Here is a 22,793-nt window from a genome sequence, read left to right as displayed (position 1 = left end):
CCCAAGACTTGTACGGGATACTTTACTTGTCGCCCCTACCCAGCTCACGACAGTAAACGCTGGGGACACACCCGAACGTACTCTTCACCGGCGCCTCACACATACCCGAGTAACGCACGAATGTGCCCTCATCCTCCGTACTGGTCACTGCAGCACGTCCGGGGGTACAACACAGGTCTTCAACAGTGAGGGGACAAAGCGTGCGCTGCACAAAGCATTCCCCCCGCCGCAGAACCCGCCTTGCAACTTGTGTCTGGACAAGGCGCCATTCTGGGATTCCAGTTCAAAGGCCGTCCTCCGGACCCGCGACTGACTCCCAAGTCAGTTCCGTGCCATGGACGGCATATCTGATGAATTACTGGTGCGTCCGGGGGCATGTTAAAACAGACGCTAATCTAGCGCGAAAAGCAATTAGCCGAGGACCCCGGGACTTCTCACCAGGTAGGGAAGAAGACGCCGACGTGAACATCCGCCGGGTCGCTTCCTGGTCTTTCAGACTTCAGGAGATTTTGAGCCTACGCCGTAGTAAACACTGTTGGCGTTTCAGGACCACGCTCAATCTCCTGTGCCACACGGGCACTTGTCAGTCGGGTCTTTTGCCACTTTACACGAATCACTTGTAAAGAATCGAAGCTTCTACTCCGAGGTGAGTCGCGATTGTCCAGCCCCTAAAGCACTCCCGAGCTTTCCTTCACAATCCTTCGTGTGTTATAAACACCGCGAAAGACGTGTGCCTAGGGGTGAAGGCTGTCTCCTCTTTTCGTTGCGCTTCATTTGACATGGAGAACTTGTCTCGTTGAAAATCAATATCAACGAACTGACGCACTCAACTCGTGTCTTGCGCAGCGTTGTCTCCGTCGCACGCCATGTCGAACTGCCAGCTCAACTTCGCCGCCGTGTATACGCCCACTTCCGCGGCAGAAATGGTCCAGTTGAGCCGGTCGATGACGATGCCTGAATATGTAAAGCGTGCAGCGAGAAAACAGTTTCAGTTTCTAGCTTTTCACCTTGCTCTGCGGGTTCATGAGCGTCCTCACAATCCTAACAGAGGAGACGGGTCATACCTAGGAGAAAATGTCTCTAGCCTTCGGCTAACGAAGCCACGTCTTTGTGTGTAGCCAGTGAAACACCCGGGCCAGCCTGGTCGTGACGGGGACGGACAGGAAGGCATCTATGCGATCAACAGCTAGCCTTGGCCCGCATACTCCACGGCGGTCCTGTGCGGAAATCTGCCCCGGAAGGGGAGAACCGGGACTTCCTGCAGCGTCGAGCTGATCGCCGCGACCGTGGTTGGGACTCAGGGGCAACAAGTAACTGAGCAGCAAGAAGTGTCCGAACCAGGAATCGAACCTGGGTTTACACGGCCACAACGTGTTGTCCTAACCTCTAGACGATTCGGACCAAAAAACTTCGCGACACACCTCCTGTCTTCAGCATTAAGACTCCTGCTACGCAGTGAGATAGGGAAAACAGCACCAACATACCATTGTAGAGCAGCTCAATGGGGCGAGTCAGATCGTCAGCTGTCTTGGCTCTTGTCGGTGCGTAGTCGCCGACAACATAACCCTCTGGTGGGAGCGGGTGACGGCAAATATCCACAACAACAAAACTTTCTGCATACTCCTCTTGGATGAGGAAGAGCACCTCCTCGAGTTGCTGAAGGGCAGGGACGTGACCGGCTAACACCTCTGTGGCCGCAGGGAATACGAAAGAAATAAACACTGGCTCGTCAGACAGGGCTTGCATTCTCGTATCTTGCATGGCACCGAGGAACACTCCCCGAACCGGTGAAAAAGGTAGAGCTTGCAGTCGCTGTTGGACACTTTGGTCTTCCTCAGGCACGTTGGGATTCCACCCAATCACCATCACGTGAAGAGGATGAGCGTGTTTATCGTGCAAAGAGTATGTCGGGGGGTTCGTTGCTGCCACCTCGACCTCGTAGTTGCTTGCCAAGACGTGGTGAGTGAACAGTATCACCCAGCTCATGCGTGCTGCTTTTCCGTTACATGGTACCGCCTGAGTACGGAAAAAGCAATAGAAAGAAGGTAGTCGTCGTACGGCGCACTCGGGACAGCCTTATAGTCGCAAGTTTCAAAGTGAACGAATGGGACATTCTTCGCCAGCCTCTTGCCATGGAGCAGAGGACCTCAAGAGAGATACGCCTGTCTGAGAGAACATTGACGTCTTCACTCTATAAGGCACCTCGACAGGAACCGTCCACAACGTATTGCTGCACTTTGTTGCAGCTAGTGGTACTGGGCAGCAGTACTGGCTGCTATCATTCAGCCTGGCCGAGTAACCAACCACATTCGGGTGTCACACCGGCCCTCGTACGGGATGAGTCGGGACACTACCAGCGGGGACAAACAGATTCTCTTGGCAGTCTGTACTGTGGTACGGGCGCAGAGTGGTGATGGCGTTCGGAGGATAGAGGCACCTCGAGGCAGTCGGAAGTTTAGCTCAGCTTGGGCCCGCGCTGCTTGAAATTCATTCGCGACGGAAGCACGAAAGAGAGGCAAGGACGAGGTACTAGGTTAATATCCTGCTGGTTGCGGACAGCAACCCGGGTAGATAGTAGCCGGAGTCATCTGCCTTACATGCCGGACAAATGGCGCCGGGCAAAGGCAATGGCAGCGTGTTCTCCCCAGTGCTGACGGCCTCCTGTACTATGTACAGGGCGGCGCTAAGGAAGCGACAAACGAAAGCATTTTCCTTACCGTTGCCTGATGTACTATTGTCCGGAGCTGGTCGAACACGTCTCGACTACCACTTTCGGGAGGAATGCTGCGCACAGGGGCACACGGAATCACCCAGTGGCAAGTACTCAAGTGCTGGCGGGCCTGCAGGCCGTTGACAAAAGGCTGGGCTCGAAACTGAGGCCAACTTTCGTTGACATGACGCGCTTCCGGAATTGCTCGGCCCCTGCCCATGATCGACTGGAAAACTCACCTTGGGTCATCAAAATCGGGTACCCGCAGCTCCTCCCCTGTTTCCCAGGAGACTACCTTGCTTCCGGTTGTCCAGGAGTAAACAAAGCACTCAATTCCTTTGATTTTGGAACATAGGATGGCTGTAGTTGGATTGTCAATCTTTCTGGCAACAAAACGTTTGAAGGCATTGATTGCTTCGTCATCTAGGAATGCTTCATCAAGGACGATGTGGACAGCTATTCTCACAGGCTCAATGATGTCGAGCGGTGACTGCTCCTCTTCAAACTTCCTGGATATGTGCATTGACATTGGATTCCTGTGAGCAGGCGCGTCTTTTCGCATGGACGGAGGCCTTGGGATGCCGGCCTGCTCAGCGGTTGGGAAGTTGTAGTGCACGGAGGCGGCGGCGAGGGCCGGCGAAGACGGAAGCCACTTCGGCTCTTTCATGACATTGATGTGTGCCGGGGGGTCTAGCCTATCAAGTTCCATCAGTGCGAATCTGCGATCACTAGCTGAGCATTCCTTTTGTTGACGCTTTTCCGCCCTTGATTCCATCTGCGCCATCGCTCTCTGCAGGGGAGCTGCTGATCCGTTGGTCTTGTATGTCTCCCTGTTCGGCCTGTGAGGAAAAAAGGCTCTTGAAATTTGCGTTTCTCCTATGGCTTTCCTGCTTGAGTGGGAGGCTAGAGACCAGTCCAAAGAAGCGCTATCGTGGCAACGGGTATCTCGGGGAAATAGAACTAAAGACCCTGTCGGGGGTCGTCGCCCCTTTGTAAGCGGCATCTCGACTCCAGCTCGGGAGACTGACTCTCTATGTGCCCAAGGTTCCCTCACATCCCAGTCTCTCCACGTGACAGCCAGGACAACGATGTCCGGTAGACCACATCAGCTTCTGCTGACACAGGTGATGAATCTCATGCTACAAGTTCATGATGGCCACACGAGAAATGATTCCTGAAAACTTTCTTACCTGTAGACGCTGACGGAGCTAAAGTATTCTCGCTTCGACCAGGTTTCCTCCACAGGTACGCGGGCCTCAAGAGGCTCTACTTGCAAAGGCATGGGGCGAAGCGGCTGTGAGGCGCTGAAGCAGTTGAATAGTTGCATGGTCAGGCGGATGCGAGAGGTGTACCCAGTAAAGCGATGCTTAATTCTTTGGATGGAGTACCGGTTGATACAGGGCTCCTGTTGCACCATTCGCTGCTTGCGATCCGAGAGCAGAGATGTATCATATATTTTTCTCTTATGTCCATCATACACGGCAATCTTGAACCAGGCGATTTCATTTGGGTCCTGATTCGGGACTACTCCCAGCACGTACCAGCCGACTGGGAACGAACGCTCCCCATTCGGCATAGATACATCGATTTGGTACTTTTCCTGAGCGAGCTCCGGGCAAACAACCTCGACAACCAAGGGTTCTGGGCCCCGGAAGATAGCGGTACATGTGTTTTGGTCTTTTCTGTTCATTATCACTCCCTCGACTGCATCAAGAGGATTAGACAGGACGCTGAGAACGATCCGTATTTTCCCTTTTGGCAACTCGGACCCAAACTGCAGTCGGAACGTTGCCATCTCGAGGTTGCTGCCCTCGCTCCAGCGCTGGAAGTCAGGCCCAGCGATACCCCCGATCATTCGCCTGTTAAAAATGGGTGCCGGAAAACTAAAGGTACTGAGAAGTTCTTTGTCCTTTCTGTTTCTAACTACTAACCCCCAACCACGAGTTGAGAGGTACTCTACGCTCCCGAACGGCTCGCTCCAAATGGGACTGATACTTCCAGACGACGAGAGCGGCGGAACTGCCATATAGAAGTTCACAGGCGTCTGCCGCTGTAGCTTGACGTCCGGAAGTTGTACGAGGGTTCGGTCGTTGACCGCCGTCTTCACCAGCTCGGGTGGGGGGGGTGTGAGAAATTCTCGCAGAAACGGGTTGTACCTCTCTGAAGCTGGAGCTCCGTCTCCTCTAATAAGAACGTGAGGAAATGTGAACTCAACAGTGCTTCCCGTTGCAAACATATTGACTGCGAAGGTCAAATTGAGGAAAAAGGGGAAGTTATCCGAGGGGGTGCCACGGACAATAGTGGGAAGCACCGAGAGGGGGGGCGAGTAGAAAACGGACTGGTGGCTTATTTTCGGCTTGTATTCCCTCAGCCGTTTTTCTACAAAAGGCCAGAATGTCCATCCGATGCATTCGTCAGCAGCATACAGGTCGCTAATGATCTTCTGGTACCTGCCAGCAAAGACCACCGCGACAAAGCACCCACTACACGAACAGCACCATAAATTAGGATGCCCAGAATTACCCTTGATGTTTTCACCTGCGCCGACAGTTGCACGTATTCAAATTTCCCCGAACGGCGGAGGGACCAAGCTCAACTGCGGAAGGCTTTTGGCAGGCCTCTGACAGGTCGAATCTATGCGTCTTACTTCTGCGCTTACGTTTCTTCCACTACCTCCTGTTCCTTCTTCTCCCTCAGCGTCTTGGGATAGCCCGATGCAATCTCCATGTACCATAGAGGAACTGCATTTGTTAGATTCGCGGTGGGAGGGTACAGGCCGGAAAACTTGAGGGTAAAAGCTCGCGGCTGCGAAGGAAACATTCAGGAAGGCGCTTGTGGGCGCGGTTCTGGAAGGAGTCAACGGCCTCTGCCGACCTGCGCCAGTGACTTTCGACCTTAAACTGCACGTACAGGAATGTCTTTTGTGATACCACTGAGAACTAGCTTTCTTGCCGGAGGCTGGCTGTCCTTTCGCTTCTCGTAGGCCAGTTCGCAGTAGCGAAAATAGCCCTCGCTCTCCACTGTTTCGCATGCCTGAAATAGGTCCCAGCATTCGCGTATCTTGTTGGAGGCCAGCCAAACGGGTCTTCCGTCGAAGGGCTGTATCCAGTCGGTTTCGCTTGACGAGCACGCGGGCCCGGGCAAAGTGAGATGCAGCTGAGGTGACACTTCCGCTGAGAAAGAAACAGCCACCCAGACCAGAAAGACCACCAGTCCTGCAGTGGCATGTAAACGGCGGCAGCGCTCAGTGTCATCGAAGAGCGCAAGCAAAAAATGCTGCTGCAGACTTCAAGCTGTGTGGCCGTCACCATCGCTCGTTCAGTCTCGCAGTCCTGTGGAGTAGCACTCTCGAGGGCTCCTTTTGGACTATTTCCTATGAAGCACGTCACTAAGGTATGGTGTCAATCTGGCCGTGGCCCCTACCGGAAACGCGTTGTCTCTGCGGAGCAACACGTGCCTCGAAGGTATAGTTCGAGGCGCCTAAGCCGGCGCCTCCATCGAGACGAATGTTTTCGACTTTCAGAGGATTGCGCAAGGGAGGCAGAAATTTGACGAAGAGCTGAGGTGACAAAGATGGGGAAACAGAGTATTTTATGGGTTTCTACCCCGTCGCTGGGTCAGAGCTGCAGCTCCGCGGGCTCTTGCAGCCTGATAGGATTTGGTACGCCCTGACAAAGGAGGGCACCTCCCTGCGAGGGAACCCGCTTGGAGCGTCAGATCACAGTTCGTGTTTACCTGTACCAGCGCCGCCATGTGAACGACTGTCAACTCGCAAAGTGCGTGCGGTTGCACTGTCAAGCAACCACATTATAACGGTCCATCTTCTGTGTCTCTCAAAGCACCAGAGAGAGCTACCTCGGCAGTTGATCGCTTGACTTCTTCCCCAAGGTTGAAGCCGAGCTTTTGTATGTCTTCGTAGCCAGCACCGTAAGACACGACTTGGCTCGGATCTGGCGGCTTCTCCAGGATTTGAAGAACCCTACGATACGGGCACCGGGCGAGGGCAGGAATACCTTACGAAGTGACATTTCTCGGCAATACAGATATTCGTGATGCCGGAAGTGGCAATGTAGACCTCCCGGCCCAGTGTGACTTGGCACTGCTGTCAGACTTCACGAATCGCAAGCCACTGAAAGCTATGGAACGGGCTTTGGTGTCTCGTGCATCAGCTTGAATGGTCCTGCCTTCCCTAGCACCTTAACAGAGCAGTGTGAGAGGATGCACTCGTGAAGCTGCGTGACGGGCGCCGGAGCCAGCGTGATTTTTCTGGGGTGCCCTACCACTTCTCTTGCATGGCCGTGTTTACGGGAGGCACATCAACGTGTAGGGCCAGCTCTACCTCCTTTGGTGGAATCCATAGAAGCTTCGAACGGCCCCTTGACTCCCTAGCTAAGGTATCTGCGAAGACCCGACGTCAAAGAACAGACAAACAGTCCCTGCCGTTCCTAAAAGCGGTGAAGAGAGTAACACACAAGCAGAGACGGTCGCAGGTCCACGTTCCCATCCGGATCTTCCCACCCAGAGGGAGTGTAGTCTCCATGCCAACCTACTCAGGTGCACCTACGTGCTCCAGCCATCTGATGCTCGTACTGAGCTTCTGCTAGGGTAACCTGAAGGGTCACTCCGCGTGCGAACCATTGGCAGGTTTATAACGAGCCTCTCTTAAATGCCAGGAAAATCGTCGAGCAGGCTTGGCCGGGCTTCCCAACTTACGCTTCAGACCCTCAGGACAACCGAAAACCTTGCAGTACTCAGCTCCGCAGGCGGTATCGTGGGGACAATCTTGTGAAAACGGCGGCAGAATTTCCGGAGGGAGCTGGATCTCCTCGTCGAAAAACTCGAAATCCTCGTCAGCATCGAGCAAGGAGTGAGAGAGAGGATAACTCGCTTCTTTTGTTGAGGACGGGAACACGCTCGGCAGAATCCCGTCTGTTGACACACCGTGCTTCTCGAAAACCTGGCGCACCACCTTCTCTGTGTTGGGCGGTAACGGCTCGCAGACTGCTAAGCGACGTTCTTGCTGGGGGTGCAGAGGCGGGTAGCTCGGCTGTTTTACTTTGTGCGATCCCGGTGGGTACCGAACCACTTTGGGAGCCGCGGGGTAGTCAGGAAAGGCTGACCAGAGAGGATGAGAAGAACGCGGTGAGCCTTCTGTTCGATTTGCTGGAACCCCTCTATCAACGGATCCAGACTCAGGGGCTTGCGCGCTACTGGCTGCCAGCCTTCTCCTCCAAGCAATATCGGAATCAATATCTGAGTCAGACGGCCAGTAGGAAGACTCTGTCCGAGGCAGCTGCAAGCTTATCTTGCGTATCGCTGAGGGACGGAGGACATGCAGGCAGCAGGTGTCATGGTTTGATTTTGACAATCATCCGTAGCGTGTTTACCGGCTGTGTGTGTGGTATGTGCTGTTGCGGGAGCCACCAGGGGACGGCGGGAAGCCTGCGGTTGGGCAGCGGCGCTGGCCATAAAATGAGACTAACAGCTACAAGGGTCTTTACGGAGTGGGATGTTCCGGGGACCAATCCGTCACGCGACTGCTCGTTTCTTTGTAAGATACGCCTTTCTCCCTGTCATTTATCTCCCTTTGGGGCACGTCTACCAAACCAAGGTGCGCGGAGTGGTGGTAGGCCGAGGATGAGTAGCCCTGATCCCGCTTCTTCTACACGATGCAACGTGCCCGCTGCCATAGGATCGCAGGTGTCGTTTCCCGGCTTACTGAATCCGCCGCTGACTTTCGCTCGCAGTCTGAATGACGTCCCCATATAACCTCGGGGTTCGGGAATATACCTCATCACAAGCTTGTGGTTCTTCGCTCCCCAGTAATGAGTTGTATCCTGAAAACAGGACAACTGGAGTGTTTATAGCCCATTTAGTTTCTCCCGGCGTTATCGCAGTGCGCGCCAGTCGCATATGGAATGTGCAGTGAGTTCCTGCGGTTGATTGGAATGCGACGGCAGAAAGGGCCACTGTTTCCAAGCGTGGCTCGCCTAGGCGCGGGGGACACACTCTCGAGATTGGCAAGTCTAAAGGCACATGTCAGGTACGGACGTCCTGCGCTCTTTCCATTCCAAAAGAGGGTGCCTAGTCCGACTGCGCTGCAGCTGCCAACCCATCTCCTTCCAAGTGTGCGGGTCCCCGTGAACGATTCAGTCGCGAAGGCTGTGGGGACAGCCCTCCACGATTAGGGATGCGACGCCTAGGGGATGCGCGTGTCACACAGTGGATTTCAGCTTCAAAAATCATGAAGGGGGCAGGAAGTGCTGAATCGCGAACTGGCTAAGAAAGCCACCATGATTACCTCGGCTTCAGTGAAGACTTTGTCTGATCCGTCAGGAACGGACTTGAGAGCCCAGTACTTCTCAGGCGGAGAGAGGCCGGCTACCGACGCTTTACTGCAGGCGACCCCGTTCCACAAAAAGTAAAGAAGGAAAAGGCTGGAAACAGCTTTCCGTCCTGTACTTTTGGTGGCCAGAGATGTTGTAAGTGCCTGGACAGCGCTGGACCGTGCACGAAGGCCCTTGACCGCTGCCGCTGTATCCTGGGAGCGTCGGGAGCGGCTCCACCACGTCCCCTGGTAGTTCTCGACGTAGTCAATCGAGCCGCGACATGACGTGCGGTCCGCGCGTGGTCTGGAGTAACGTATCACGTACTCCGGGACACGGAGCACGGAGTCTGGGGCTGCTGTGGTGAGACTCATAGCAAACCACGGGATAGAGACTGTTGTTGTTTCCACTAAAAACATTACAGTCTCGGCCGAGCTTGTTCCCGAGGCGCCTAGGCTACGCAGTTTTTCCGAAGGCGGGCACGGGAACATTCAGCCTGGCAGTAGAGCAGCTTTCCAGAGGAGAGGGGAGGAGCCCGAGGAGGTCCAAGGACAGCGCCTGTTTTGGGGTCCCAGGCGCTATGCTTCAATTTCAACACCGCATTCGCTTTTCCGGTGATAGCTGGGTACGGCACGGCTACCTCAACATTAGTGCAGCACTTGTAAGCCGCCGACGCATTTGCAGGTGGTCACTGATTGCCGAAAATACACGAAGGAGAAAGAGGTCCGTCGGAAGACAGCCGGCCCGGACTGTAGCACTGGCGCGGCTGCTCCCCTGCGCTCCCTGACCGCGCGCTGAAGCTCAAGAGGCTCGCACACATGCCACCTCCATCCAGGTCCGACGTGAGGGCTCTCGGAGGATGAAGCTGAGCAAGCGTCTGCATTGCTTAGATAATACGCTTGCCACCGTGTTCAAGGAAAGGACCTGCGGCCGCCACTCTGTCACCTACCGTGCTCCAGACGACAGGAGTGCCGGTGACTAGTAGTGTCCCGAAGTGGGGAGGCCTCTCAAGAGACATGCTCCGCTTAGCACAGCAGAGAATAGGCACTGTGGAGCGGGCTCGACCTCATCTCGCCGAGACGTTTGCAAGCGAAAAATTTTTCACTTGTGTCGGAACCTCACGGGTACGAGTCGTCCGCGCTTCTGCTACCTACCCTGACGGAGACCAATAACCGCATGGAGGGAGAGGCTTGTGAGGCGGAAGAGACCCACTTAAGGCAACAGCCAACTCAGTGCTTCGCTATGCTAGGCTGAAAAAACAGAGTGAGCAATAGAAAGCCTTGCAAGCAAGGGTTAGAAACGCAGCCTCGCGTGTTGGAAGTGCTCGTAAACAGCGGGGCTACCCATTTTGGTTCAGCATGACAAGGGCGTATCTGTCAAGTGAGATTCACTTTTCAGAATCTTTTGAGGGACATACTGCTTAGTGTTCAAGTGAGACAAACCCAATTTAGCATACCCTGTTCACTTTCTACCTGGCATGCGCGCACCTTCCTCTCCAACCGGGATGCATGTTTTACGGGTGACCTGGGGCTGCTCCTCGCGCGTTGACCTTTGCCACCGACCGTTACATGACCTCTCCACCAGAATGGGTACGGTTTGCGGGTGCCTGTTCTGCCCTCAGCTCTGGTACAGTAATCCTCCGTCCAGCCGGGGTCTTCGGAAATAATTGCGGATTCCCCGTGTGCGGACACAGACGAAGTATTCGAGAGACTGCTCCCGTGTATCGTGGTGACAACCGAGTTCTCTAGACAAGGGCCGTGTACAGAGACGATGCTAGAGGAGACAGTTGACTGGGCATCTGTCGACCAGAACTTTTCGGTTTTAACCAAGAAGCAGCGACAATGGATACCTCGAGATAATTCCTGTCACGCGGCCGCGAGCGCACCTTATCGCGTAACGGACGAGTGACGGCTCATTTCACATGACGCTGTTTTTTTTTTTTTTTGCGCGCGCTCAACTACAGAGCTCACGAGTTGTCGGGGCCGTATCAAAAAACAGATCAAAAGTGGTCACGGAAGTGCAAAACGACGTGTTCTACTGTTACAACCTGACGAGCCCCTTGCGAAACAAGTCGCCCATCAGACTGTAAGCAATCAGCCTATGCGTGCACGGCAGATGGTAGGAAAACTCTTGCCGGAAAGGAACATTACTGACGCAGTCGCTTCCGACAACGCGCCTTGCACAGTTGCGCCCCCAGGCCAACTACAGTGCGAGCCTTGAGACGCCTCACGCCTCCTCTCTTTTTCATGTCAGCAGCCCTGCGCAACATGGCGTTCGAAGTGAACCAGAATCCAGAAAAACTAGTAACCACCGGGCTGGGAGCGTAGCTTGGTTTGTGTCTAGAATTAAAAAAAGTTAAATATTGAAAATATAGAACCAAATGATAGCGCCTACTATAACATGACTAAAATGTAAACCAACAGTCCTCAACTGCTACTTGGATCGTGTGTTTCATCGTCGTAACCCGAACCCGGCGATGTGATACGGATTCTGGTACAGAGGACGGGGAAGGCGGTTACGACAGGAGAGGCCGTGCACGACAACCACTGACACGGCGCTGCTCAACTTTCCGACTGCATGTGCGCATGGAAAACGGAATGCCATCTTCCAGTGTGGAGCTCTCACGTTTTCCGAAAACTCCCCCCCCTCCCTGGCTGTACTGCATCTCCCAATGCCCACACAATGGAGTTAAGGCGCGAAACACGACACCTTGATTAGAGCCTGTACACCACTCTCAGCACGGCAGTGAATTCTTATCCCAGAGAGCCGAGTTCTGAATTGTTTTGGATTTCTTCCCTCTCTTGACTGCGAGCTCCCGGAAAATCCTTCGCTTTGAATTTGCTTGAACTTCCTCCACACTTCTTACTCCAAGTCTCCCGCTATCGAGAGTCCCCCTCTGGGAATTCTCCTCACCCTCCACGCCAATCCCTCCGTAATCGAGAAATTCTCCGTCAAACCCACGCCAACCCCGTCCGTCTGGAGACTGGTTGGGCATCGAGAGTCCTCTAGAAACCAAAGCCCAAAATATGAACGGGCGCCTGGCTGGCACACCCCAGGCTCCCGGCCTCCAGTACCGTCGCACAGAGGATAGAGTAAACAGTTCACCTTGAAATGTATACGAGACTGGTACTCCATGATGTTTGCAAAACTTCACAACACGACGACGTCAATACGTGTTCGCATTCTTAGCCGCGTGGTTCCAGCGGGTGGATACCACCACGGAAAATCAACGTGCAAACCACCATTACTAGCTTTGAGAAACTTAGTAGCTGTTTCTGGAAAGTTGTGACGAAGGCAAAACTCCTCCGTGATGTCGCGCCGACCAGGCTGTCTCTTTCTGCAAAGAGAGGTACCCCAGACCCTAAGGAAGCCATCGAGTGGCTAAAAACCAGTCCAGAGCCTTGGACAAGAATCAAAAATGTGACAAAAAAAGAAAGAAGGTTCCTAGATTACTCAAAGGGTAGCAGCAAATCTGTGATATCCATCCATGCATCTGTTTCTGCAAGGCCTGAAAAAGAAACGAAAGCGACACCACAGAGCAAAGCTCAGAACATACACATGATCACTTCCTTTGCAAAATACGTCGTTCGCATCATAGACACAGAAGTGCCATATCCGCCTCCCAGCTCTACGTGACGAAAACGGCCAAACGTCGCTGTGCTAAAGGCCCTCCAGCCGTGTCTTCGAGATGGAGTACTACAGTGCTGCATCCTGTTTCGACACACTCACGAAGAAACTGCACTGCTTGGTCGTTTACGATTAAAGAAGACGGATTACTCGGACGTAAAAACGAATACATGGTCATAGCCCACCACGGCAGTGGATCAAAAATGCGAACCCAGGGACCGCAACCGAAAGCAGGAGAAGCACTGGACAGCTCCATAACACCGGTTTATACAGTGCGGATAACTAACCGACGGGGGGCGGTACAGTAAAGTTCCCCGGTGCAAAATACGTCCAGTTTTGTATTTACAAGATACTTCCTCCCGTCCACTCCAATCCTCCTATCTTTCCTAGTCAGGTCTTCGCTTCAGAGACATCCAAAGGCATGAAAGGGAAATCTCACACACACCAGATTGCTAGTCCATGCAAAAAAAAAGATGTCGGTTCATTCAAGCTATGATACAGGGAGAGCGTGTCTATCTCGAAGTTGGTACTACTACTATAGAACTTGCAAGACGTAAGTTGAACCCACATAGAAATTGATGACTCTCCTTGGGACTTCTTGAGACGCAGCAAACTCAATGGAAGATATACCACCTCCAGGTGTAAATCGCTGGGCTGATGTCACATACATGCACAGGGTACGGACGCATACGGCGCATGCACCTGAAAAGAAAAGTAGTCGCGTACCTCTGTTGATAACTTTGAAAAGAGCAGGGTTTTCGATAGCAGCGCTCACACGTTCTTTGTCCTTGAGCTGTTTGTTGATTGTTTTGAAGGAGATATGTTTTCCTTCAATAATTCGGACTTCTGCTTTCATCCACAGAGGGACTGAACGCATCAACTTGGCGAGTACCAGCAAGCCAATAAGAGTTGCCTACAAAGGAGAATCGAAGACAAAAGAATTGTGAGATACCGAAACGATCGATGTTCTTCAGAATGACGGAGTCTCCCTGATATCCTGTACAGACCCCGGAATCAGGCATATACCGGAAAGAGTGTATATACTTGATATACGGCGCCTACCAGAAGAACGGCCCGGTGCATGCCTGATCATCGTAACTTTTGGTCCTACGCAGCACACGCCCGAGCTTACAATGGACGACTAGATCTCCCGTCTCACAAAATCGCATAGCCTCATTACCACAATACAAGAAGGTGGAAACCACCAGGTAAGCAAGTACGCGTCCCTCTCAGGACTGACTCTCTCTCAAAAGAGTCTGCAGACGATACCTGTGCCCTACCACCCAGTGCTACACAAACATACAGATACCTACACGACTTGAACGATACATACCCTATCTCACGAGAATCTTGAACAGTTGATCTAAAGACTCAGCCATACTACCAGGTGGTGGCAGTTGAGGAGCTGCGATAGCCGCAATCATTTAGAGTACACGAACTGCATATAATCACGAGGCAGCAGTTGCTTGTAACTACCGTCCTTCTCTAATCGTCATATCGTCTTTCTCTTTATTACATGGGTCGTCGCCTTCTTTCTCATGCAATGCAATAAAGGGACATTGCAAAACGCGGAAGCATACGGAACATCTTCATGGACACGAGCGGTGTTAGGCAGCTCGTTCTTCATACTTGAAAACAGCTGCCAGCAAGCACAGGCAACAAGATGCTGACGGTGATATATACCTGAGAGCAATGAGGAATTGTCGGTTTAAAGGGAACATCTAAGAGCATATGTCTTCCCTTCCCTGCTCTATATGCGATCTCTGTGGCTGTGAGTTCTTCACTTTCATTCAGAGTTTTTGACATTTCCTTTACATCTGCTGAAATTCTCCCTTCCCTTCGAATGACTTGACGGTTGCACAATCCCCGGGATCGCCTTTCTATCTCGATCACCTCGTTCTGGATCCCAACTTCCTTCTTGATAATGTCAGTTTCTACGCTATCTTCTTCCTCCTCTTCTCCAGAAGACGAAGACAAGGTTTGAAGGAAATCCGAATCCATCGACGTAGCCGCCGTCGTACCATCCTCATCACCACTCTCTCCTCCCCGTTGCTTGTGTCGTACATCCGATGGAAGACCTTGCACCGGTTCAAGAGAAGAATGTGACTCTGAAGCATAGCCCTCCTGTCTCGAGGAAGACGAGAAAGATGTCTTGTTGTCTGTGGTATCCGCATCCGTGCCACAGCAGACTGTTGTAGTGACTTTTTCTCCTTCTCCAAGAGACGATGAGAATCCTGAGCAATCTGACGATCTCTTCGATTCACATGTATCGGAAGAATCTAAAGACAGAGACGCATGCTCTCTTCTCTTTCCAACTTCTTCTTCTTCTTGTTTTGCCACAATGCTTGGAGAAAACAAAGCCGGCACTACTTCACCTAGAGAAGATAACTGAATATGCTCTAAAGCAACAACATCTAGCTGCTCCAGAGAATATGGATGCTCGGGATCTTGAATGTGTCGTATATAACTGTAGAGCTCCTGGAGCGAAGAAAGAAAAGATAGACCACCGAAGCAGACACAACGGAAAACAAAGAGAACGCCCACACACATGCACGCAAAACCCCTGAGAAGTCTTTACTACGCATATCATCGCTCATGTCCCTCCCCGAATTCAAGTCGTCTTCGTTGTCCGTGCTCTTAAGAGGAAAACAGAAAAAAAACGTTTCGCTCATCTTCTAAGGTGGGCTCCCGTCGTGGGAGGAAAGGAGAAGGAAAGAAAAGAAAAGCGAAATTATAAAGAGGTCCCCCCAATTATCTCAGCAGACATGAAGCTTGCTCGTGGAGATTTCTGGTTCTCCACACTCTACTTCCACCTATATATGTACGTACATACTCCCGATGCCCACCTAGCATCGCAGTCAGCATGCGTAAGACACATACGTGCATACATCCATAGCTAGCTAGGTAGGTAGGTAAACAGATAGGAAGTCTACCCTTGTGTGAATGTGAGAGCATCCATCACGTGTATATAGAGGAAGCGTAGATACCCATGATATCATAGGGTGTACAACAAGAGACGTCAACAAGAAGAAAGAGTACGGTCATGGCAACTGACTTGATCTCTTCGTTTTACTTCCTACCATACAGAGATAAATCGTCCTTCTTAGTCCTCCTTCTCACCCTTCCCCTCTCCCTTTTGTCTATCTCCCGTCCCTTCGACAAGATCTCCTGGATCACAACTAGGGATTAGGCAAAAACAAGAGAGGCACTGATCAGTGAAAAGACTTTCTTTTCTCGCTCTGGCAGAAGCTAGCGCTTACCTCAGCACTGATAGGGTCCTCGAAAGAAATTTTTTCTCTGAGATCTGTCTTCCTCCTCCGTCGTTCAAGACAAAAAGCACGACGTACATCTTGAAGACCCCTTCTACTGCTGCCACCCATCTTTTCCCTCTCTTTGACAGCGTCTCCTTCGACGTAGCTTTTGTCCTCCTTCCAATCCTCTGTCACCCTTTGCACCTCGACGTCTTCTTCACACTGATACAACTGATTACTGACAGCTCCCCTCCCCTCTATGTGCCTGTTCTTGTCATCTTGAAGATGAGAAGAAGCTGTACATACACCTCGTCGCTGGACACCTCTCATCATCCTTCGCCTTCGTACGTCTCCCCACTCCTCCATATAACACTCAACTTGCATTTGTTTTCTTAGAAGCTCCAAAAAGTCCTCCCCTTGTTGTTTCAAGTCCTGTCGTCTTCTGCCTAGAGACCCTCTTCCTGCCATTGCCGCAGAGATCGTTGCTGACAAGCTTTTCGTGGCAGGAGGAGGACGAAACGAAGACATGCGCCTCTGGTATACAGTTACTGAGTTTGAAGGCAGGCCTCTCCTGACTTCTTCCTCCTTTCCACTTTCCCTTCCATTCTCACCGTTGCCCCCATCCTGCGCCCGTCTCTTCGTTCTTTCTTCCTCTTCTCGAAAAAGAGGAAAGTAAAAGATATCTGGCCGAGTATAAGAAACTCCCCGAGTGTTGCTGTCCTTCGAAAAAATGACGGACAAGAGATCTCCATCACCATCGTCATAGTCATACATTCGTCCTCCTTCTCCTCCCCCTTCATCATCTTCTCCTTCCGTCGCCTCTCCCGAATACTCGAAGACTGTAGGGTTAGGATTCTCCATTTGTCCTGCTCTCCCCTTCCTTTCTTTGTGGTGGTTCTTTGAGACAGTGATGAATGGAGAAAAAGAAAAGGGAAAAGTCGTCTAGACACACCGACAAGAGAACGCAGTACACTTGATTTCCTCTCGGTTCCTCAACAGAAGACTGCCTCAGCAGGAACAAAAACTCCGCTCTTGGGCTAGCGCGACAACGAGGCTCACAAGCGAAGAGGAGCTGAGAGAAATTCACAATGCTCTAATGAGCCCCCCCCGCCCCATGGCATGGTCTACCTAGTGTAAACACACCACCTGAAATGTCTCCAGGCACGTCTCTATTGAAATGTATGTACGCAGATCCAGTATATACAAGGGCCCAGCTACATATATATGCATATATGTGGATATATCTACGTGTGTATGTTACAAGGCATTCAAAATCGAACACAAACTCGATTTGAAAGGGAAAGACGAGTCCTCGTCAACAGCAAGAAAAGAGAAAAAAAAGAAGCAGAAACTTCCTATCGTCTCCCTCCAAAGAGATTAGAACGGCATTTTCTTCTTCTAGAGCTAAAAAGGCCGCACCAAAATCAGCTGAATGCCTTGTCTTTCTTCTGAAGAGCAACACGCTTCTTTGTGCTGTACAGAAACTTGATATGCTCACCACAATAATTCCGTCTTCCCTAGTTCCCTTGTCTCTCTTGGTTGTTCTTGTCTGCAGCACTCTGACCACTTCTCGAGTGAATGTACACCCGACAGGTCGGAGACGCCTGTCGGTCTGCTTTCAGAAAGACGAAACGGATCGGTCGCCCTCGGCTCCTTCGTACTTACTTCCACCTTGACCCCCGGCTGCTAAGACAAAGAAGGGTTTCTCTTTCTTTTGTACGAAGGAGATCAAAGAAAAACAAGACCTGGATTCTCTTTGACGCAGTCTAATCTTCGAGCTAGGGGCGAAACTCGTCCTTATGTACTCTATCTATAAAATTGTCCCCCACCTATGTCACAAAGAGAAAGCTTTCCTTTCTTTGCATGGCCACACGGAAGCAAGGAGAAAAGACAGAAAGGTCTTCAACACGCGAAGGTTGTAAAATTACACAGTGCTGTGATACAAAATGACACACGGAAAGAAGGGGGGCCTGCTAAGAAAAAAGACCGTGGTAATGGGGAAGGCAGCTGAGGAAACATCTGAAGAAAAAAGAAGAGAGGGCTGATCCTTCCTACATTTTGGGAAGGAATGGATGACGTCAAAATTCTAGAAAGAAACGACTAAACAACAGAAATATAAAAGAGACGAGATGACTCGTCGCGCATGCAAGCACTCTAAATCAGTGGTGGCTCTGTGCTATCTCTTCTGTGTTGAGGAATTTCCCCAGCACGTGAAATCAAAGAAGGCTCTTCATGATATGAGACCAGGTAGGGGGTTGACAACCAAGTTCGTTTCCTGTACCCAGCCTCTCTTTGACTACACGAATATTACGGGTAATCCCCCTTCGAGCATTCAAACAAAGAGACCGCGACGACGAACATAGCTAAACCCTGATTATTGATACTGCTTTCCGCTCCAAGGTAAGTTGTTGTCAAACCGGAGAGAAGAGATACGTCACAGGCACTCAAAACAAAGCAGACGTCTTCGCGTGCAGGAGGCTTACGGCACTTCTGTAGGTATCTAATGCTTGTGGTGCTTCCGGGTTTACGGCTCAGTCGAGCTGCAGTAGAACCAGACTACAGATAGATAGATAGATAGATCGCACTAGATGAACGATGATAGGACAGTGTATCGTATATTTCACTTTTTACGCAGTATCTTTCTCTCTTCATATATACATCTACCTCTTGTAGCGGGGGTGCGCAGTGGTCCTGTATCTGGTCGATCGTCTCTCACGAGAACAACCGAGTGCGTCGGGCAAAAACTAGTTTGGTCACGACGACCAACAGGGGACTACGCTTTTGAGTCAGGAAACCGAACTTTTCACAGATAAAAATGAACTCGTTGCAAGTCTCTGGTCAACTTTTTGCCTATGTGACTGTCCCTCTCTAGCGGTACTTACGGCCAGCAGCGAGGTGTGGTGCAAAGAAAAGAAAGTTTTGAGCGGGACTTCACGTTCGGCAGAGACTTACTCCTGGAGCCGCATTGAGGTTTTCAAGCGCTTACGAGTAGCGGGGGGCGGTTAGCAATAGAAGGTGACCCGACAGAAGAACCCTCCTGCTCTCTTCCTTCTCTCTCGATCTGCCTCCTCACTATCTTCGACCCTATCACTCATTACTTAAACTGCCGCTATTACCGTTGTGCTCGATCTCGGCAACACCTACCGTTACAGCCTGGCAGTTCTACAAGGACTGTTAGAAGCATGCCCGCTGGCGTTTCCAGTATTGAAGTAGCCGGGCCCCGGAGAAAATGTAGAGGCAGACGAAAGGACAAAGTCAGGCGCGACACCAGCATTCTCAGTACCCTCGGAATCCGCGCTTCCTGCCGAGGCCCCGGAACGCTACCAGGCACGCGAAGAGACGAGGACGATACCCCTCTCTGTCTGGCAGGTGTGCGCGGCGCCGGAAGACACCTTGGGAAAAAAGAAGAAACTTACCATCCAAACCGGACTGACGCCTGCGCGCCCTGTTTCGGATTGAAAGCGCACAGAATTAGACCGTGAACTCCATAGACATGCCCTGTCGACGCGTGCCTGGCTCGTATGTCGCGGTGCACCAAGGAGCTTTCAACTGCCCGCCAGGGCTGTTACCGTGATCGACCAAAGAGGACAGTATGAGAGGAACCAGAGCCAGCACAGGGGGCGAAAGATATTCTCGGGTACTGTGAAAGAGTCCGTATGCTTTGAGACTCCAGAAGGGCATCGCGATGGAGTGAACGCCAGGGGTCCTGTAATCCACAGATAAAGGACTCGTGCACCCCCTTAGCTACTGTAGCTATGGTCAGTGTCTGGCCAAAAGAAAAGCACGCAGTTCTACATTCGTGATATATCTTTTACCCTTACACGGCCCATGACGTGGATGTTCTGTCGCCATGGGCGTCCTACCCCCGCGGCCTAGGACTGAAGCCGACTGGGTTGACCTACCAAAGTGCCTCGCTCCCAGGAGCACTTTCTCTCGGATACTCGGTCATTACCGGTGGCCTAGTCACCGAGGATATGCAGAACCAGAGGCCTATCCTACCGCTGTATGCGCCCTTTATTTCGAAACAATCAGTACTTCTCGGATACCTGTCGAACAGTCTTCAAGCTTGTTCAATCAGCGCGTGTTTCTTAGCTCATAGTGACGTCATGTGCAGCTGAGTTGCAGACTTCATTCGGGGGGGGGGTAACCGGTCCAAGAGGGTGAAACCGCTTGGGCCACCCTTGGTAAGGGTTACGCCGGCTGTGGCATGCCTACTCCGTACTTTCGGCATTCTGTGAATAGGTCGTATTCTCATGAAAAGTGACTAAGTCGGATCGGCTTCAGGAAGCACCTGTGTGTACCAAGAAGATTGCAGGGCTTATTAAGACGGACACAGCGGCTTTTTGCGTCCTTTGCGTATCTTTCTATTCCAGCCAATTTGATTCACATTGATTTCGGGTTTCTTTGCGCTGCCTTACTGCCATCCTTCTCAGTCTCGTTCACTCACTCGGGAGCGCCAGAACACAAAAAACCACACGCATCCGCAGGAAAAGAAGTCGGAGAAGTGGACGCGGATGTGTTTCACTGTATTTGTTACAGAGAGCCTTACCCATGCACAGGACACCACCACACTTACTACACTAATAAAGTTCCAAAGTCCCGTGTCGTTTGCTTCGCAGGGTTGTCATTGCTTCGGAATGAGAACGATCAACGAGGCTGAAGTTTGCGACAGGTCAAGTGCGAGCCTCACAGTAACTACCTGATAGTATAGTTTTGTCTATGGTACGCGAACATTCGTACGCAAGTATGCGCGTATATGTGCAGGTTCCTGAGTACTCACACAGGTAAAGGATGGACACACGCATGTATAAGCTGTACGGCCTGACACTAACAATTTCATAGTAAGTATACATCTCATCACGAAGCCCACCGTAGACATGCAAATCTACATTGAGTACTAAATGACTCCGGTTCCCTCAAATACATAAAAGGCAGACGTATGTTTGATCCACGTACACACACACCCCCAGATACAGGGTAGTGACGATAATGACTCCGGTTCCCTCAAATACGAACAGACCCGATATGGAGCCTACCATATGGAACGATGTGTTCTTTGCAGAAGAACCCCATTCGAATTCGCACACTTGTTGAAACAGGGAATACAAATAATTTCTCGGAACGTCATCTTTGATCGCTCCGGAACGAAGAGCTCAGAAGGATTCCTCCCCTTGGCTTTTCTTGCTCACACAGACACGCAGATCAAGAAATCACATCAATCAGATACCCATACAAAAAGAAAACTTTCGGGCCGCACACGAGATTGCAGCCAAGCCTTCCTAACGGTGTGAGATTATGGAAAGTGAGAGTAAAGCGACACCTATAGCCCTTCCCAAGACGGGAATCCGGCACTGTCGCAGTTGAAGTCGCACACTGTGATTCGTCCCCCCTTCTACAGCCTCACCACCCCAGCATATCGTGCGCCTCACCTGATTCGTGCCCAACCGAGTGCCCGTGGAACTGATCGGTACGGAACTTTGCCGCCGCTGTTCTGCCAAGTCCTGCCATGCTGGTAGGGCGTGATCCGCCACAAGTGGGAACATCCTAGCACAACGCCTGAAAACTATCTTCAGGTCGCCTTTTCTGCCAGCTTTGGAGGGCCCCGCCATGGTGATTTGCTAGCCACTCAAGAAGGAAAGATGTCTCGTCATGCGTGCCAGTCGACCCGAGACTACCAAAGCCTGTCCTTCCTCCACTTTGTACACACGTCAGCGAGGACCTTGTCCGCCGGATTGGCTTTGCTTTTTCCCTGTGTTACGTCCGTTCTCCGTGCTGACTTGATTCGCGCTTACGTGCACTGATAGTATGCTGACTTGCTGCGCGCTTACGCTCACTGACTAGTGTGTTGATTCCCGCTGCGATCAGAACCAATGTGCCAACTCCGAGAAGTACCAATCCTGGTATAACGAATCGACTGTCGAAAGTGTCGGTCTCCGAAACGGCTATCTCCCTGGCGACACAAGCCGCGCCCGACAGGATAGCTGAGACTACAAGGCCGAGAATAAGGAAGCTTGCAAGGTTGGACCACCACAGGCGCCGTGCTCGATCCAGAAACTGGATAGCCTGTGGTCTCGTTGTCCCCGTTGGAACTGGAGTCGTAGGCATTACTACCCTGTATAGTGAAGCCGCAGACTCTTCCTCATCCTCCCCTGTCACAACGGTCACATAGAGTAGCTCCTGTGCTGGACGCTTCGCCGTCACAGGAATTACCTTCTCCTGTGACGGTGCTGCAGCAGACTCCACCTCTTGCCGTGGTGGACGAAGTCCAGCTTCATACACACGAACACTGTCAAGGCACCACGGGTCCGTCATGGGGTTGTTAGGAACCTGCGTGCGGAATCCCAGCGAGCTGGGTTCCGGTGAAGAATCCTGAGATTCGCCGCCATCAGCTGCAACAAGAGGGATGAGTTCTCCAGTGGGTCTCTTTGCAAGCTTGCGGGATGTGACTCCGGAAAAGACTTCCCGAGGACCTGCATGGCGCGACCTCAGCGAGTTGAAGCACGTAATAAGCCGGGCCGTCAATAGTGAGACTAGCAACAGACCCACAGCAGCCGCAGCCTTGAGGACTGTTGGCAGATTGCTTGACAGGCGGCGCCTGTAGTTTTGGCTTCTTTTCCGACTTGCTGCCGCTCTGGTACGAGAAGTGATCTCCCCTTCCACGGTAGCTCCCCGCTCTCTGGCCACACTGACCTTGCCGAGTGATATTCCGGAGCGTGGCATCGGTCTCCCTTCTTGTTCCACTCCACTCTGGCTAGCCTTTTCGGGGTCATGCATCGTTGCACGGTCTTAGTTTGCATTGAAGAAAGAGATGAAACCTAGAATGTCCCACCTTCTTTTTGCGCGCAGGTGCGCTTCGGAAGGTGGGACATTCTAGGTTTC

The 22,793-nt window shown here is 51.8% G+C and overlaps 4 protein-coding genes across 4 annotated transcripts; all 4 read right to left on the bottom strand.

Moving 5' to 3' along the window:
* Positions 1-826: 826 nt before the first annotated feature.
* Positions 827-5,530, bottom strand: CSUI_005636 (uncharacterized protein; the record flags this gene model as incomplete). The annotated part of the gene is made up of 6 exons (XM_068065806.1): positions 827-954; positions 1,485-2,016; positions 2,718-2,784; positions 2,950-3,549; positions 3,901-5,160; positions 5,370-5,530. 6 exons carry the CDS (start codon positions 5,528-5,530, stop codon positions 827-829), a joined length of 2,748 nt encoding a protein of 915 aa, XP_067922221.1.
* A 1,798-nt stretch (positions 5,531-7,328) lies between these two features.
* On the bottom strand, positions 7,329-9,104 carry CSUI_005635 (uncharacterized protein; the record flags this gene model as incomplete). The annotated part of the gene is made up of 3 exons (XM_068065805.1): positions 9,012-9,104; positions 8,430-8,562; positions 7,329-8,026 (listed from the first exon to the last, which is right to left on the bottom strand). Exons 2-3 carry the CDS (start codon positions 8,503-8,505, stop codon positions 7,329-7,331), a joined length of 774 nt encoding a protein of 257 aa, XP_067922220.1. The 5' UTR covers positions 8,506-8,562; positions 9,012-9,104.
* Positions 9,105-12,423: 3,319 nt separating this feature from the next.
* On the bottom strand, positions 12,424-18,302 carry CSUI_005634 (loc496282 related). Its single transcript, XM_068065804.1, has 4 exons — positions 15,924-18,302; positions 14,347-15,141; positions 13,390-13,576; positions 12,424-12,544 (listed from the first exon to the last, which is right to left on the bottom strand). The coding sequence occupies exons 1-4, from the start codon at positions 16,773-16,775 to the stop codon at positions 12,486-12,488; spliced, it is 1,893 nt and encodes a 630-aa protein (XP_067922219.1). The 5' UTR covers positions 16,776-18,302; the 3' UTR covers positions 12,424-12,485.
* A 1,083-nt stretch (positions 18,303-19,385) lies between these two features.
* Positions 19,386-22,741, bottom strand: CSUI_005633 (uncharacterized protein). The gene is made up of 2 exons (XM_068065803.1): positions 20,284-22,741; positions 19,386-19,620 (listed from the first exon to the last, which is right to left on the bottom strand). The coding sequence occupies exon 1, from the start codon at positions 22,686-22,688 to the stop codon at positions 21,669-21,671; it is 1,020 nt and encodes a 339-aa protein (XP_067922218.1). The 5' UTR covers positions 22,689-22,741; the 3' UTR covers positions 19,386-19,620; positions 20,284-21,668.
* Positions 22,742-22,793: the final 52 nt, after the last annotated feature.

Source organism: Cystoisospora suis (assembly GCF_002600585.1).
Source record: "Cystoisospora suis strain Wien I chromosome Unknown contig_2731, whole genome shotgun sequence".
NCBI classification, from domain to species: domain Eukaryota; phylum Apicomplexa; class Conoidasida; order Eucoccidiorida; family Sarcocystidae; genus Cystoisospora; species Cystoisospora suis.
This window is presented reverse-complemented; position numbering and strand designations above follow the sequence as displayed.